Below are 22,834 nucleotides of genomic sequence, written 5' to 3' on the forward strand. Positions count from 1 at the left end.
CACATACACACACACCCCAGTCTTACAAACACACACACTCCAATCATTCACACACACACACACACACACTCCCGTCATACACACACATACACTCCCGTCATACACACACATACACTCCCGTCATACACACACATACACTCCCGTCATACACACACATACACTCCCGTCATACACACACATACACTCCCGTCATACACACACATACACTCCCGTCATACACACACATACACTCCCGTCATACACACACATACACTCCCGTCATACACACACATACACTCCCGTCATACACACACACACACACTCCCGTCATACACACACACACACTCCCGTCATACACACACACACACACTCTCCCCAGTCATACATAAACACACACAGACACACACTCCAGTCATACACACACACACTCACTCCAGTCACACACACACACACACACACGCCAGTCATTCACACACACACACATACACTCCAGTCATACACACACACATACACTCCCCCCAGTCATACATAAACACACACATAGACACACACTCCAGTCATACACACACACACACACTCACTCCAGTCACACACACACACACACGCCAGTCATTCACACACACACACACGCCAGTCATTCACACACACACACACACACACACCAGTCATTCACACACACACACACACACCAGTCATTCACACACACACACACACACACACACCAGTCATTCACACACACACACACACACACACACACACTCCAGTCACACACACCAGTCACACACACCCCAGTCATACACACCCCAGTCATACACTCACACAAACCCCAGTCATACACTCACACACACTCCAGTCATACACAGACACACACACACACACACACTCCAGTCATACACAGACACACACACACTCCATTCATAAACACACACACTCCCGTCATACACACATATACACACTCCAGCCACACACACACACACCAGTCATACACACACACACACACACACACTCCAGTCATACACACACACACGTCACACACACACACTCCAGTCACACACACACACACTCCAGTCATACACAAACACCAGTCACACACAAACACACACACCAGTCACACACACACTCCCGTCATACACACACTCCCGTCATACACACACACACACACACTCCAGTCACAAACACACACACACACACACACTCCAGTCACAAACACACACACACACTCCAGTCAAACACACACACACACTCCAGTCACAAACACACACACACTCCAGTCACAAACACACACACACCAGTCACACACACACACACACCAGTCACACACACCAGTCACACACACACACACACACCAGTCACACACACACACACACACACACACACACACCAGTCATACACAGACACACACCCCAGTCATACATACACACACAATCACACACACACTCCAGTCATAAATACACACTCCAGTCACACACACAGACACACTCCAGTCACACACACACACACACACACTCCAGTCAAACACACACACACACTCCAGTCATAAATACACACTCCAGTCACACACACAGACACACTCCAGTCACACACACACACACACACACTCCAGTCAAACACACACACACACTCTAGTCATACACATACATGTCACACACACACACCAGTCATTCACACACACTCCAGTCACACACACCAGTCATACACACACACACACACTCCAGTCATACACTCCAGTCACAAACACACACACACACACACACTCCAGTCACAAACACACACACACACACTCCAATCACAAACACACACACACACACTCCAGTCACACACACACACACTCACCCACACACTCCAGTCATACACTCCACACACACACACACACCAGTCATACACAAACACACACCCCAGTCATACACACACACACGTCATACACACACACACCAGTCATACACACACACACACACACACACAAGTCATAAATACACACTCCAGTCACACACACAGACACACTCCAGTCACACACACACACACACTCCAGTCTAACACACACACCCCAATCATACACAGACACACACACACACCAGTCATACACTCACACACACACACACCAGTCATACACACACACACCAGTCATACACACACACACACTCCAGTCATACACACACACACACACACACACACACACACACACACACACACACACACTCCCGTCATACACACAGACACTCCCGTCATTCACACAGACACTCCCGTCATACACACAGACACTCCCGTCATACACACAGACACTCCCGTCATACACACAGACACTACCGTCATACATACACACACTCGCGTCATACACCACACACACACATACGTCACACACACATCCCACACACAAACACTCCAGTCATACACACACACACACACACACACACACTACAGTCTCACACACACACTACAGTCTCACACACACGCACACACACACACATACACACCCCAGTCTTACAAACACACACACTCCAATCATTCACACACACACACACGTCTCACACACACACACACATACACTCCAGTCATACACTCCCGTCATACACACACATACACTCCCGTCATACACACACATACACTTCCGTCATACACACACATACACTCCCGTCATACACACACACACACTCTCCCCAGTCATACATAAACACACACATAGACACACACTCCAGTCATACACACACACTCACTCCAGTCACACACACACACACACGCCAGTCATTCACACACACACACACACACACACACACACACACATACACACTCCAGTCATACACACACACACACACTCCAGTCATACACACACACACACACTCCAGTCATACACACACACACACACACACTCCAGTCATACACACACACATACACTCCAGTCATACACACACACTCCCCCCAGTCATACACACACACACACACGCCAGTCATTCACACACACACACACACACACACACTCCATTCACACACACACACACACACACACACTCCAGTCACACACACCAGTCACACACACCAGTCACACACACACTCACACACTCTAGTCACACACACACACACACACACACACACACTCTAGTCATACACACACACACACTCTAGTCATACACACACACACACAATCCAGTCACAAACACACACCAGTCACACACACACACACCAGTCACACACACACACACCAGTCACACACACACACACACCAGTCACACACACACACACAGCCAGTCACACACACACACACCAGTCCCCCCACACAGCCACACACACACACCCAGTCACACACACACACACAGTCACACACCAGTCACACACACCAGTCACACACACACCAGTCACACACACCAGTCACACACACACACACCAGTCACACACACACACACACACACACTCCAGTAATACACACATACACACACACTCCAGTCATACACACACACTCCAGTCATACACACACACACACACACACTCCAGTCATAAACACACTCCAGTCATACACACACACTCCAGTCATACACACATACACACACACTCCAGTCATACACACACACACACACACACTCCAGTCACACACACACACACACACCCACACAGTCACACACACACACACACCCACACAGTCACACACACACTCTAGTCATACACACACACACGTCATACATACACACACACACTCTAGTCATACACACACACACTCTAGTCATACACACACACACACACACTTCAGTCACACACACATACACTCCAGTCACACACACACACACTCCAGTCACACACACACACACACCCACACACTCCAGTCATACACACACACACACTCCAGTCACACACACACACACACACTCCAGTCACACACACACGCACACACACACACACTCTAGTCATACACACACACTCTAGTCATACACACACACACACTCCAGTCATAAACACACTCCAGTCATACACACACACTCCAGTCATACACACACACACACTCCAGTCATACACACACACACACACTCCAGTCATACACACACACTCCAGTCATAAATACACACTCCAGTCACACACACACAGACACACTCCAGTCACACACACACACACACCTCCAGTCAAACACACACACACACACTCTAGTCATACACATACATGTCACACACACACACCAGTCACACACACACACACACACACACACACACACACTCCAGTCACACACACACACAAACACGTCACACACACACACAAACACGTCACACACACACACACACACTCCCGTCATACACACACACACTCCCGTCATACACCACACACACTCCCGTCATACACCACACATACACACACACACAAACGTCATACACTCACACTCCAGTCACACACACCAGTCACACACACACATACGTCACACACACATCCCACACACAAACACTCCAGTCATACACACACACACACAGACACACACACACACACACTCCAATCACACACACACACACTACAGTCTCACACACACACTACAGTCTCACACACACGCACACACACACCCCAGTCTTACAAACACACACACTCCAATCATTCACACACACACACACTCCAATCATTCACACACACACACACACACACACACATACACTCCAGTCATACACACACATACACTCCCGTCATACACACACACACACACTCTCCCCAGTCATACATAAACACACACATAGACACACACTCCAGTCATACACACACACACACACACACGCCAGTCATTCACACACACACACACAAACACACGTCACACACACACTCCAGTCATACACAGACACACACACACTCCAGTCATACACTCACACACACACTCCAGTCATACACTCACACACACACTCCAGTCATACACTCACACACACACCCCAGTCATACACTCACACACACCCCAGTCATACACTCACACACCCCAGTCATACACTCACACAAACCCCAGTCATACACTCACACACACACACACACACACAAACACAAACTCCAGTCAAACACACACTCATGTTTTACACACACTCACACACACACACTCCATTCATAAACACACACACTCCAGTCATACACACACACACTCCAGTCATACACACACACTACAGTCATACACACACACACACGTCACACACACACGTCACACACAAACACACACTCCAGTCATACACAAACACACACACCAGTCACACACAAACACACACACTCCCGTCATACACACACACACACCAGTCACACACACACACACACACACACGTCACACACACACACACACACACCAGTCACACACACACACACACCCACACACTCACCCACACACTCCAGTCACACACACACACACACACACACACACACACACTCCAGTCATACACAGACACACACCCCAGTCATACACACACACACAATCACACACACACTCCAGTCATAAATACACACTCCAGTCACACACAGACACACTCCAGTCACACACACACACACACACACTCTAGTCATACACATACATGTCACACACACACACACCAGTCACACACTCCAGTCATACACTCCAGTCACAAACACACACACAGACACTCCAGTCACAAACACACACACACTCACCCACACACTCCAGTCATACACACTCACACACACACACACACACACACACTCCAGTCATACACACACACACACACACACACACACACACACCAGTCATACACACACACACACAGACACACTCCAGTCACACACACAAACACACACTCCAGTCTAACACACACACCCCAATCATACACAGACACACACACCCCAGTCATACACTCACACACACACACTCCATTCATAAACACACACAAAAACACACACACACACACACACTCCAGTCTCACACACGTCACACACACACACACACACACACACACACAAACACTCCAGTCATACACACACACACTCCCGTCATACACACACACACTCCCGTCATACACACACACACTCCCGTCATACACCACACACACTCCCGTCATACACCACACACACTCCCGTCATACACCACACATACACACACACACACACAAACGTCATACACTCACACTCCAGTCACACACACCAGTCACACACACACATACGTCACACACACATCCCACACACAAACACTCCAGTCATACACACACACACAGACACATACACACACACACACTCCAATCACACACACTACAGTCTCACACACACACTACAGTCTCACACACACGCACACACACACATACACACACCCCAGTCTTACAAACACACACACTCCAATCATTCACACACACACACACACACACGTCTCACACACACACACACACACACTCCAGTCATACACACACACATACACTCCAGTCATACACACACATACACTCCCGTCATACACACACACACACACTCCCCCCAGTCATACATAAACACACACATAGACACACACTCCAGTCATACACACACACACACACTCACTCCAGTCACACACACACACACACACACGCCAGTCATTCACACACACACACACACACTCCAGTCACACACACCAGTCACACACACCAGTCACACACACACACACTAGTCACACACACACACACACACACTCTAGTCACACACACACACACACACTCTAGTCACATACACACACACACACTCTAGTCATACACACACACACACACACACACTCACACTCTAGTCATACACACACACACTCTAGTCATACACACACACACACACACTCACACTCTAGTCATACACACACACACTCTAGTCATACACACACACACTCTAGTCATACACACACACACTCTAGTCATACACACACACACACACACACTCTAGTCATACACACACACTCTAGTCATACACACACACACACTCTAGTCATACACACACACACTCTAGTCATACACACACACACACACTCTAGTCATACACACACACACACACTCTAGTCATACACACACACACACTCTAGTCATACACACACACACACACCACACACACTCCAGTCACAAACACACACACACTCCAGTCACAAACACACACACACTCCAGTCACAAACACACACCAGTGACACACACACACACACACCAGTCACACACACACACACCAGTCACACACACACCAGTCACACACACACACACACACCAGTCACACACACACACACACCAGTCACACACACACACACACACGTCACACACACACACACCAGTCACACACACACACCAGTCACACACACACACACACACACCCACCAGCCATACACACACACACACAGTGCAGTCACACACAGTCCAGTCACAAACACACACACACACTCCAGTAATACACACATACACACACACTCCAGTCATACACACACACTCCAGTCATACACACACACACACACTCCAGTCATAAACACACTCCAGTCATACACACACACTCCAGTCATACACACACACTTCAGTCACACACACACACACACCCACACACTCACACACACACCCACACACTCACACACACACTCTAGTCATACACACACACTCTAGTCATACATACACACACACACACACAAGTCATACATACACACACACACACACACAAGTCATACATACACACACACACACACACAAGTCATACATACACACACACACACACACAAGTCATACATACACACACACACACACAAGTCATACATACACACACACACACACACAAGTCATACATACACACACACACACACAAGTCATACACACACACACTCTAGTCATACACACACACACACTCCAGTCACACACACACACACTCCAGTCACACACACACACACTCCAGTCACACACACATACACTCCAGTCACACACACATACACTCCAGTCACACACACACACACTCCAGTCACACACACACACACACACACACACTCCAGTCACACACACACACACACTCCAGTCACACACACACACACACACTCTAGTCATACACACACACTCTAGTCATACACACACACTCTAGTCATACATACACACTCTAGTCATACACACACACACACACACACTCCAGTCATACACACACACACACACTCCAGTCATACACACACACTCCAGTCATACACACACACTCCAGTCATACACACACACTCCAGTCATACACACACACACACACTCCAGTCATACACACACACACACACACTCCAGTCATACACACACACACACACACACTCTAGTCATACACACACACTCTAGTCGTACACACACACTCTAGTCATACACACACACACACACTAGTCATACACACACACACACACTAGTCATACACACACGCACACACTAGTCATACACACACTCCAGTCATACACACACACTCCAGTCATAAACACACACTCCAGTCATAAACACACACACTCACACACTAGTCATAAACACACACACTCACACACTAGTCATAAACACACACACTCACACACTAGTCACACACACACACACTCCAGTCATACACACACACACACACACTCCAGTCATACACACACACACACACACACACACTCTAGTCATACACACACACACACTCTAGTCATACACACACACACACACACTCTAGTCGTACACACACACACACACTCCAGTCGTACACACACACACACACACTCCAGTCATACACACACACACACACTCTAGTCATACACACACACACACACTCTAGTCATACACACACACACACACACACACACACACTCTAGACATACACACACACACACACACTCTAGACATACACACACACACACACTCTAGACATACACACACACACACTCTAGTCGTACACACACACACACACACTCTAGTCGTACACCACACACACACACACACACTCTAGTCGTACACACACACACACACACTCTAGTCGTACACACACACACTCTAGTCGTACACACACACACTCCAGTCATAAACACACACTCCAGTCATAAACACAAACTCCAGTCATAAACACACACTCCAGTCATAAACACACACTCCAGTCATAAACACACACTCACACACTAGTCATAAACACACACTCACACACTAGTCATAAACACACACTCACACACTAGTCATAAACACACACTCACACACTAGTCATAAACACACACACACACACTAGTCATACACACACACACACACACTCCAGTCACACACACACACACACTCCAGTCACACACACACACACACTCCAGTCACACACACACACACACACTCCAGTCACACACACACACACACACACACACACACACTCCAGTCATACACATACACTCTAGTCATACACACACACACTCCATTCATACACACACACACACACACACTTCAGTCACACACACACACACACCCACACACTCCAGTCATACACACACACACAAAGACACATACACACACACACACACTACAGTCTCACACACACACTAGTCTCACACACACGCACACACACACACACCCCAGTCTTACAAACACACACACTCCAATCATTCACACACACACACACACACACACACACACACACACTCCAGTCATACACACACACATACACTCCCGTCATACACACACACACTCCCCCCAGTCATACATAAACACACACATAGACACACACTCCAGTCATACACACACACACACTCACTCCAGTCACACACACACACACACACACACACGCCAGTCATTCACACACACGCCAGTCACACACACCAGTCACACACACACACTCTAGTCACACACACACACACACACTCTAGTCACATACACACACACACTCTAGTCGTACACACACACACTCTAGTCATACACATACACACACACTCTAGTCGTACACACACACACTCTAGTCATACACACACACACTCTAGTCATACACACACACACACACTCTAGTCATACACACACACTCTATTCATACACACACACACACACACTCTAGTCATACACACACACACTCTAGTCATACACACACACACTCTAGTCATACACACACACACACTCTAGTCATACACACACACACACACACAATCCAGTCATACACACACACACACACACACACACAATCCAGTCATACACACACACACACACACACAATCCAGTCATACACACACACACACACACACAATCCAGTCATACACACACACACAATCCAGTCATACACACACACACACACACACACACACACACTCCAGTCACACACACACACACACTCCAGTCACAAACACACACACACTCCAGTCACAAACACAAACACACACCAGTGACACACACCAGTCACACACACACCAGTCACACACACACACACACACCAGTCACACACACACACACACACCAGTCACACACACACACACCAGTCACACACACACACACACCAGTCACACACACACACACAGTCCAGTCACACACAGTCCAGTCACAAACACACACACACTCCAGTCATACACACACACTCCAGTCATACACACACACACACACTCCAGTCATAAACACACTCCAGTCATACACACACACTCCAGTCACACACACACACACCCACACACTCACACACACACTCTAGTCATACACACACACACTCCAGTCACACACACACACACACACTCCAGTCACACACACACACACACTCCAGTCACACACACACACACACACTCCAGTCACACACACACACACACTCCAGTCACACACACACACACACTCCAGTCACACACACACACACACTCCAGTCACACACACACACACCCACACACACTCACTCCAGTCACACACACACTCCAGTCACACACACACTCCAGTCACACACACACACTCCAGTCACACACACACACTCCAGTCACACACACACACTCCAGTCACACACACACACACACACACACACACTCCAGTCATAAACACACTCCAGTCATACACACTCACTCCAGTCATACACACACACACACACACTCTAGTCATACACACACACACACTCCAGTCACACACACACACACACACACACACACACACACACTCTAGTCATACACACTCTAGTCATACACACACACACACACACTCTAGTCATACACACACTCTAGTCATACACACACTCTAGTCATACACACACACACACACACACACACACTCTAGTCGTACACACACACACTCTAGTCGTACACACACGCACACACTAGTCATACATACACACTCTAGTCATACACACACACACACACACACTCTAGTCATACACACACTCTAGTCATACACACTCTAGTCATACACACACACACACACACTCTAGTCATACACACACTCTAGTCATACACACACTCTAGTCATACACACACACACACACACACACACACTCTAGTCATACACACACACACACACTCCAGTCATACACACACACACTCCAGTCATACACACACACACACTCTAGTCATACACACACACACACTCTAGTCATACACACACTCCAGTCATACACACACACTCCAGTCATACACACACACACACACTCTAGACGTACACACACACACACTCTAGTCGTACACACACACACACACACTCTAGTCGTACACACACACACACACACTCTAGTCGTACACACACACACACACACTCTAGTCGTACACACACACACACACACTCTAGTCGTACACACACACACACTAGTCGTACACACACACTCTAGTCGTACACACACACTCTAGTCGTACACACACACTCTAGTCGTACACACACACTCTAGTCGTACACACACACTCTAGTCGTACACACACACACTAGTCGTACACACACACACTAGTCATACACACACACACACACACACTAGTCACACACACACACACACACTAGTCATACACACACACACACACACACACACACTAGTCATACACACACGCACACACTAGTCACACACACTACACTCCAGTCATAAACACACACTCCAGTCATGAACACACACTCCAGTCATAAACACAAACTCCAGTCATAAACACAAACTCCAGTCATAAACACACACTCACACACTAGTCATAAACACACACTCACACACTAGTCATAAACACACACACACACACTCCAGTCACACACACACTTCAGTCACACACACATACACTCTAGTCATACACATACACTCTAGTCATACACACACACACACTCCAGTCATACACACACACACACACACTTCAATCACACACACACACACTCCAGTCACACACACACACACTCCAGTCACACACACACACACACACTCTAGTCATACACACACACACACACACTTCAATCACACACACACACACTCCAGTCACACACACACACACTCCAGTCACACACACACACACACACTCTAGTCATACACACACACACACACACACACACACACACACACACACGTCATACATACACACACACACTCTAGTCATACACACACACACACTCTAGTCATACACACACACACACACACACACACACACACTCTAGTCATACACACACTCTAGTCATACACACACACACACACACACTCCAGTCGCACACACACACACACACACACTCCAGTCACACACACACACACACACTCCAGTCACACACACACACACTTCAGTCACACACACACACACACTCCAGTCATACACACACACACACACTCCAGTCACACACACACACACTTCAGTCACACACACACACACACACACACACACTCCAGTCACACACACACACACACACACACACACACACACTCCAGTCACACACACACACACACACACACACACACACACACACACACAAGTCATACATACACACACACACGCTAGTCATACATACACACACACACGCTAGTCATACATACACACACACTCTAGTCACACACACACACACACTCTAGTCACACACACACACACTAGTCATACACACACACACTAGTCATACACACACACACTAGTCATACACACACACACTAGTCATACACACACACACTAGTCATACACACACACACTAGTCATACACACACACACTAGTCATACACACACACTAGTCACACACACACACCAGTCACACACACACACACCAGTCACACACACACACACCAGTCACACACACACACACACCAGTCACACACACACACACACACACCAGTCACACACACACACACACACACACACCAGTCACACACACACACCAGTCACACACACACACACACGCCAGTCACACACACACACACGCCAGTCACACACACACACACACACAAGTCATACACACACACACACGTCATCCCCACGCACACACACACGTCAAACACACACACGTCAAACACACACACACACACACTCCAGTCACACACACACACACCAGTCATACAAACACACACACACCCTCCAGCCATACACACACACAGTCCAGTCACACACAGTCCAGTCACAAACACACAAACACACTCCAGTCACACACACACAGACACACACACGTCACACACACACACCAGTCACACACACACACACCAGTCACACACACACACACGTCATACACACGTCATACACACACACACACACACACGTCACACACACACACACGTCACACACGTCCACACACACACACACACACACACACACGTCATACAAACACACCAGTCATACAAACACACACACCCTCCAGCCATACACACACACAGTCCAGTCACAAACACACACACACTCCAGTCATACACACACACACACACACCAGTCACACACACACACACTCCAGTCACACACACACAAACACACACACTCCAGTCACACACACACAGTCACACACACACCAGTCACACACACACCAGTCACACACACACACACCAGTCACGTCATACACACACACCAGTCACACACACACACACACACACCAGTCACACACACACACCAGTCACACACACACACCAGTCACACACACACACCAGTCATACAAACACACACACACACACAGTCCAGTCACACACAGTCCAGTCACAAACACACACACACTCCAGTAATACACACATACACACACACACTCCAGTCACACACACACACTCCAGTCATACACACACACACACACACACACGTCATACACACACACACACACACACGTCATACACACATACACACTCCAGTCATACACACATACACACTCCAGTCATACACACACACCAGTCACACACACACGTCACACACACACACATACGTCACACACACATCCCACACAAACACCCATACACTCACACACACACTCCAGTCATACACACACACACACACACACACACTCCAGTCATACACACACACACACACACTCCAGTCATACACACACACACACACACACACTCCAGTCATACACACACACACACACACTCCAGTCATACACCACACACACACACTCCAGTCATACACACACACACACACACACTCCAGTCATACACACACACACACTCCAGTCATACACACACACACACACACTCCAGTCATACACACACTCCAGTCACACACACACACACACACACTCCAGTCACACACACACACACACACACTCCAGTCACACACACACACACACACACTCCAGTCACACACACACACACACACACTCCAGTCACACACACACACACACACACTCCAGTCATACACACACACACACTCCAGTCATATACACACACACACACACTCCAGTCATACACACACACACACACACTCCAGTCATACACACACACACACACACACTCCAGTCATCACACACACACACACACACACTCCAGTCATACACACACACACACACACACACTCCAGTCATCACACACACACACACTCCAGTCATACACACACACACACACACACACTCCAGTCATACACACACACACACACACACACACTCCAGTCATACACACACACACACACACTCCAGTCATACACACACTCCAGTCATACACACACACACACACACTCCAGTCATACACACACTCCAGTCACACACACACACACACACACACACACACACACACTCCAGTCACACACACACACACACACACTCCAGTCACACACACACACACACACACTCCAGTCATACACACACACACACTCCAGTCATACACACACACACACACACACTAACACACACACTCCAGTCATACACACATACACACACACTCCAGTCACACACACACACACACTCCAGTCACACACACACACAAACTCCAGTCACACACACACACAAACTCCAGTCACACACATACACAAACTCCAGTCACACACATACACAAACTCCAGTCACACACATACACAAACTCCAGTCACACACATAAACAAACTCCAGTCATACACACACACACACAGTCTCTCTCACACACACACACCAGTCATAAACACACACACCAGTCATACACACACACACCAGTCATACACACACACACCAGTCATACACACACACACCAGTCCCACAAATACTCCAGTCATACACACACACACACACACCACTCATACACTCAGAGACCAGTAACACACACACACACACACACCAGTCACACACACACACACCAGTCCCACAAATACTCCAGTCATACACACAGTCTCTCTCACACACACACACACGTCATACACACCATTCCCACAAATACTCCAGTCATACATACACACACACACACCAGTCACACACACACCAGTCACACACACCAGTCACACACACCAGTCACACACACACACACCAGTCACACACACACTCCAGTCACACACACACTCCAGTCATACACACAGACCAGTCATACATACACAATCCAGTCATACACACACACACACACACACACACACACAGTCTGAATCTAGGGGGCTTTTAACAGTAGGTCATAAGGTACACATGTTGTGGTGTAGAATGTCAATTCTTGTTTTTTTGTTTTGTATTGTAACAATAAAGGTTTGTCTGACTCAGTGGTGTTTAGGTGTTTGTGTGTGTGTGTGTGTGTGTTTGCGTGTTTGAATGTGTGTTTTTTCTCTAGAGTGAGTGAATGGAGATTGAAAGATCAAGGACTTGGGAGTATTTCACATTTCCTTGGCATCTCAACAACTCTGACATTTAACAGATAAAAGACTAACTGGCTGTGGTGTCTCTGAAATGACTGTAAAGCATTCAGTATTTAGTCAGATTGACTAGAGGTTAGCAATGAGAGAGACAGTCAGAGAAGGAAATGACAGAGATAAAGAAGAGTCAGAGAGAAAGATGGGAGAGGGGGGGGTGAAAGGGTTATATAGGGGAGAGAGGGATGGGTTAAGGGGAACGAGCGACAGAAAAGAGAGTGGCAAGGGCACTAGAACAGACTTCAGCACCCAGCCTTACCCTACTAGAATCAGTAGTCAAATGTCTACTGTTTGCTGTTGATCTGGTGCTTCTGTCCCCAACCAAGGAGGGCCTACAGCAGCACCTAGATCTTCTGCACAGATTCTGTCAGACCTGGGCCCTGACAGTAAATATCAGTAAGACAAAAATAATGGTGTTCAAAAAAAAGGTCCAGTTGCCAGGACCACAAATACAAATTCCATCTAGACACCGTTGCCCTAAAGCACACAAAAAAAAACATACCTACCTCAGCCTAAACATCAGCACCACAGGTAACTTCCAGAAAGCTGTGAACGATCTGAGAGACAAGCCAAGAAGGGCCTTCTATGCCATCAGAAGGAACATAAAATTCGACATCCCAATTAGGATCCGGCTAAAAATACTTGAATCAGTTATAGAACCCATTGCCCTTTATGCATGCTGAGCAGAATTACGCTGATACCTGCTAATTATCAAAATCCAGAAAAGAGTTGTACAATTCTACAATCACCTAAAAGGAAGCAATTCCCAAACCTTCCATAACAAAGCCATAACCTACAGAGAGATGAACCTAGCAGAGTCGCCTAAGCAAGCTGGTCCTGGGGCTCTGATCACAAACACACCCCACAGAGCAACACAATTAGACCCAACCAAATCATGAGAAAACAAAAAGATAATTATTTGACACATTGAAAAGAATTTACCAGAAAACAGAGACAACTGGAATGGTATTTGGCCCTAAACACAGAGTACACAGTGGCAGAATACCTGACCACCGTGACTTACCCAAAATGAAGGAAAGCTTTGAATATGTACAGACTCAGAGGCATTGCTATTGAGAGAGGCCGCCATAGTCAGACCTGGCTCTCAAGAGAAGACAGGCTATGTGCACACTGCCCACAAAATGAGGTGGAAACTGAGCTGCACTTCCTAACCTCCTGCCAAATGTATGACCATATTAGAGACAAATATTTCCCTCAGATTACACAGACCCACAAAGAATTCGAAAACAAATCACATTTTGATAAACTCCCATATCTATTGGGTGAAATAACACAGTGTGCCATCACAGCAGCAAGACCTGCTGCCACAAGATAAGGGCAACCAGTGAAGAACAAACACCATTGTAAATACAACCCCTATTTATGTCTATGTTTGTACTTTAACTATTTGCACATCGTTATAACACTGTACATAGTCATAATATGACATATGACATGTCTCTATTCCTTTGAAACGTTTGTGAGTGTAATGTTTATTGTTCATTTTTGATTGTTTATTTCAATGTAAACATATGTTTTTCATGCCAATAAAGTCCATTGAATTGAGAGAGAAAAAAGATTTATGCACAACTGACTGGAGGAAGGGAGGGTTATACTCTATATAGTTCCGCAGCTCTGGAGGTCTAACATGTAGAGATAGAGATGGGGGTGCTGTCAACATAACAAAGCAGGCACATTCACACACCTGCTGCTTGTTCTCCTTGGAGTAGGGCAGCATGGTGGAGACGTGGAACATCAGCTCATGGCCCTGGTACACTGTGTAGATGGAGTTCATTCCTGTAGTGTCATCTGGAGGGAGAGAGAGAGAGAGAGAGAGAGAGAGAGAAAGGATAGAGCAGTGGGAGTATAAAAGGATGGGGGAGAGGGAGGAGTGTGTAGGCAAGAGAGAAAATATTTAAAAAAAATAGAAAGAGGGAGAGAAAGATCAAAAGAGAGAATGTAATTGGAAGACATCTCCATAGTCTGCAATATGATGGAAAAACAATAATTAATTGCAGAACCCATGGTGCAGAACCCATGGTGCGCTTGTGTGTGTGTGTGTGTGTGTGTGTGTTTGGTGACCAGGTCTTACTTTTGGTATCCAGTCCACCGCGGTAGCCCGCCCAGCCCTGCAGAGAGATTGTGTCCCCTAGCAGGTTGAGGAACTTATCGAAGCTCTCGCTTCCTGTTTCTGAAGGAACAGAAGAAAGAGCAGGGTTGAAAGTACTATTCACAGGACATGGATACTTCAAATTGTGTATGTGATACTTACTACCCACAATGTTAGTGACTTACCGTTGCTAAACATCTCATCATCTGTGAGCTGTCCATCTTTGGCATACAGGACACCGAACTTGAAGTTAACAGAACCCTAAGAAAATGCAGTTTAAAGGTCACTTTCATTATCTGCCAAAACCAGACAAGCAACCGTAGTAGAGAGCAGAAGGAAATCTCTAGTAAGATAGTGGTCAACACTAGTACCTATAGTATTCACTTGAAAGAGTGACATTCATGACAGAATAAATAAATGCTCTACCTCTTGCTCCTCCAACACCAGTAGGTCCTGTGGATAGAACACAAAGCACAGTTAACATCAGTTTGCCTCGCCAATGACTCACAGATCTGTTACAGTATGCAACATTTCCTTTCGTAGGGATAGCCGGAGGCAAAGTCATTATCTGTCAGGCAATTTATTGAGCCTTCTTGGGTGTGTGACGTCACTCCGAGTCCTTACCAAAACATGGTGGATAATTTATCTCGCCTCGGATCTGAAACCAGCAGTAACCACCAACTTCAATGAGCGTTATCTTAAAATTGAAAGACATCTAATATTCCTGCACCCCAATAACAGTAGCTAGCTACAGGGTTTGAGTCACCTCAGCCAGTGACGCTAGCTAGCTAACATTAGTTAGGCTGTGTCTAGACTCAGGAGCTCATGGGCACATAGGCTTCAGCTAGTTAGATAGAGGAAGACAGGTTTAAATGTTTGAACTCGTTCAGGCCTTGATTCCACCATGACAACAACTGGCTACTTGCTCATTTTCTGCCAAATATGTTAAACTCATAGTTTATCCAGTGACCACAGCATTTAGAAGGACAGCTACTGACTGAAATGTAGCTAGCTAGCATTCTGCATTGCTGGTTCACACTGGTCTGGCAGTAGCCAACTAGCTAGCTAACAGCTAATTATGGACGCCAACCAATGCAGCTTGCTAGACTCGGGAGCTCGTCAGCACATGGCCAACTGGTTAGACATGATAACACCATGTGCAACAATGTCTGAAAACAAACTAGTTGCCAGTTAAATATGTTCAACTCACAGTTAGTTTATCCACTGGCCATCACATTTAGGAGGATAGCTAAATTACTGAAAAGTAGCTAGCTCACTGGTCGACTAATCGTGGATGACCTATTCTTTGATAGGGTTAACTTACTCTTATCAAGCAACAGACAGTTTGTGCAAAGGTAAAAATAACAATTAGTTTGACGAATTATCGGACAGTGAAACTAAAATAGATTGGTAGCTAGCTGGTGAGGCTTTTATTTATTTCCTAATTAACTAAGCTGTAGCTGGCTTTCCCAAATTGTTCGATGCTTATACTGCTCATGCCGACGAGCAAGCTAAACAGATGGCTGGCTCTTCAGCGCATCTGTGTGATGTCACACACCCAAGAAGGCTCAACCAATCATCCGACGTATCTCATGAATATGAATTACAAAGCCTCTGGCTATCCTACGAAAGGAAATTTCACTTAAAGTATTGGGCTGATACAATAGAAATAGAACATGACTATTATATATAATTATAAAGCCGGTAGTTTGCGTCCTGGATGCTGATTGGCTGAAAGCTGTGGTATATCAGACAATATATCACCGGTATGACGCAAAAGTACTTGTTTACTGTTCTAATTATGTTGTTAACCAGTTTATAATAGCAATAAGGCATCTCTGGGTTTGTGGTATATGGCCAATATACCACGGCTAAGGGCTGTATGCAGGCACTCTGTGTTGTGCCTAAGAACAGCACTTAGCTGTGGTATATTGGCCTTATACCACACCCCCTCGGGCCTTATTGCTTATATCTCTGTGGCTGAAACAGTGTAATCTCACCTTCTGTATCTCTGGGTTGAGAATCTCCCTCGGGCCCTTCTCAAACCTGTCCAGGTTCATCGCACTGGAGGAGAGGAGGAGGGGTGGGAGAGGGAGGGGAGGAGAGTGGAGAGAGGGAGAAGAGGGAGGGAGGAGAGGAGGAAAGGGAGGGGCTAAAAAGTCAAGTTTACATGCAATAACATGTTTCATTCCATTCTTATCTTAAAGCAGAATGTTCCTGTTTCTGAAGTAAATATCTATTTGGCTTGTTTTTGAGAAACTTACCCCGATTAACTTCCTCGTTGCTCATTGAGCAGTATCAGGGCATGCAAAAGACTTGACCAAAAGCTCAAAAAATAAACAAATATGTTATTTTAGAAATGGACACACTCTCAGTATATTGATGTAGGTTCTTTAGATGTTGAGCCAGTACCCATGAAATTGTGTCATTCAGAACTTTATCCGCAACGTTATGTTCCCTTTTGTGACGAACCAAGATGTTTCTTCTACTAGTTGTGCTGCACGGGCTGTGTCCGTGTACTATAGGGACACGCACGGCCTGCACAGCTTCGTAGAGAAAACAGTGCTACTCGACCAAAATTGATTATAACGTTGCAGATAAAGTTCTACAATTTCATGTGTACAACATTTAAAGACCGACATCAAATCAATTAGTCACATGCGCCCAATACAACAGGTGTAGCACTTACAGTGAAATGCTTACTTACAATCCCCTAACCAACAATGAATGCAGTTAAAAAAAATACATATAAGAATAAGAAATAAAAGTAACAAGTAGTTAAAGCGCAGCAGTAAAATAACAGGCACCGGTTAGTCGAGGTAATATGTACATGTAGGTAGAGTTATTAAAGTGACTATGCATAGATAATAACAGAGTAGCAGCAGCGTAAAAGAGGGCGGGGGGGGGGGGGGGGGGTCAATGCAAATAGTCTGAGTAGCCATTTGATTAGATGTTCAGGAGTCTTATGGCTTGGGAGTAGAAGATGTTTCGCAGCCTCTTGGACCGAGACTTGGTGTTCCGGTACCGCTTGCCGTGCGGTAGCAGAGAGAACAGTCTATGACTAATGTGGCTGGAGTCTATTACAATTTTTAGGGCCTTCCTCTGACACCACCTGGTATAGAGTTCCTGGATGACAGGAAGCTTGGACCCAGTGGTGTACGGGGACATACACAATACCCTCTGTAGTGCCTTGCGGTCGGAGGCCGAGCATTTGCCATACCAAGCAGTGATTGCAACCAGTCAGGATGCTCTCGATGGTGCAGCTGTAGAACCTTTTGAGGATCTGAGGACCCATGCCAAATCTTTTCAGTCTCCTGAGGGGGAATAGGTTTTGTCGTGCCCTCTTCACAACTGTCTTGGTGTGCTTGGACAATGATAGTTTGTTGGTGATGTGGACACCAAGGAACTTGAAGCTCTCAACCTGCTCCACTACAGCCCTGTCGATGAGAATGGAGGCGTGCTCAGCCCTCCTTTTCCTGTAGTCCACAATCATCTCCTTTGTCTTGATCACGTTGAGGGAGAGGTTGTTGTCCTGGCACCACACGACCAGGTCTCTGACCTCCTTCCTATAGGCTGTCTCGTCGTTGTCGGTGATCAGGCCTACCACTGTTGTGTCATCAGCAAACTTAATGATGGTGTTGGAGTCATGCCTGGCCGTGCAGTCATGAGTGAACAGGAAGTACAGGAGGGGACTTAGCACGCACCCCTGAGTGGCCCCTGTGTTGGTGATCAGCGTGGCGGATGTGTATTCACTATATCTATCACTCATCACACTATAATGAGTGTGTGTCAGTTTCTAAAAAGACATATTTGGGTGTTTTTGGAGCTTTTGTACATATCTTTTGCATGCCCTGATACTGCACAATGAGCAATGAGGAAGTGAATTGCAGCTGGGGTATGTTTCTAAAAAACAAGCTAAATCACCAAAAAAAGTGTCTGGACTCTTCTATAACATTCCATTACATACTGCAGAAATAGGAAAATTCTCCTTTAAGATGCATATGTTCATTTAGTTCATTTAAATCTAACAGAATAGAAGCATACAATAATACTACATATCCATAGTCAATGTGTCCATGTGAAACAGTGTATTGAATAACATCCTGAGCAGTGCTTACCTTAAGATGGACTTGACTGATAGTGTTTTAGTGGGGCTGTATGGCAGACTGATCTTCAGAGTTCCCTGGGGAGATAGAAGAGAAGAGATACAATTATCTCAGGTCCGGATGTGGAGAGAAAGTATTCATCATCTATCTGAACAGAAGGCATAAGGCCATCCTAATCAGGTGCGGTATGGTGCTTGAATCTGAAACAGGAGCTCAGTGAGGAAGCTAGTTAACTCTTCTGAATGACTCACACCCCTCTATCTCGCTGCCAAACTCGCGCGTGCACACACACACACACACACACACACACACACACACACACACACACACACACACACACACACACACACACACACACACACACACACACACACACACACACACACACACACACACACACACACACACACACACACACCTCACAGCTGAACCTCCAAACTCCCCCACCCCACACACAGAAGCTATGACTCATGGATAAAGTATAATGTTGCCCATAGACACTGATCTAAGGTCTATACGGTATATGCATTTTTCACCTTAATGATCAAGGTTTTGCATTGGGAAAGGTTGAGCAGATCCTAGATCGGTATCTAAAGCCAACTTGCACAGATACCAATGCTTAA

At 46.4% G+C, this 22,834-nt stretch overlaps 1 protein-coding gene across 8 annotated transcripts in view; it reads right to left on the minus strand.

Annotated features, from left to right (window-relative positions):
* Positions 1-22,834, minus strand: part of LOC106562867 (GTPase-activating Rap/Ran-GAP domain-like protein 3) — a 225,564-nt gene that overhangs the window by 64,423 nt on the left and 138,307 nt on the right. For all 8 annotated transcript variants that reach the window (XM_045689799.2, XM_045689794.2, XM_045689796.2 and 5 more), the window contains 6 exons: positions 22,224-22,288; positions 20,106-20,169; positions 18,532-18,558; positions 18,291-18,366; positions 18,088-18,186; positions 17,701-17,804 (listed from right to left, as the gene is read on the minus strand). In XM_045689799.2, coding sequence (XP_045545755.1) covers positions 17,701-17,804; positions 18,088-18,186; positions 18,291-18,366; positions 18,532-18,558; positions 20,106-20,169; positions 22,224-22,288 — 435 coding nt within the window. The remainder of the gene's footprint in view (positions 1-17,700; positions 17,805-18,087; positions 18,187-18,290; positions 18,367-18,531; positions 18,559-20,105; positions 20,170-22,223; positions 22,289-22,834) is intronic.

This window comes from Salmo salar, chromosome 11 (assembly GCF_965601325.2).
Source record: "Salmo salar chromosome 11, fSalSal1, whole genome shotgun sequence".
Classification (NCBI taxonomy): Eukaryota; Metazoa; Chordata; class Actinopteri; order Salmoniformes; family Salmonidae; genus Salmo; species Salmo salar.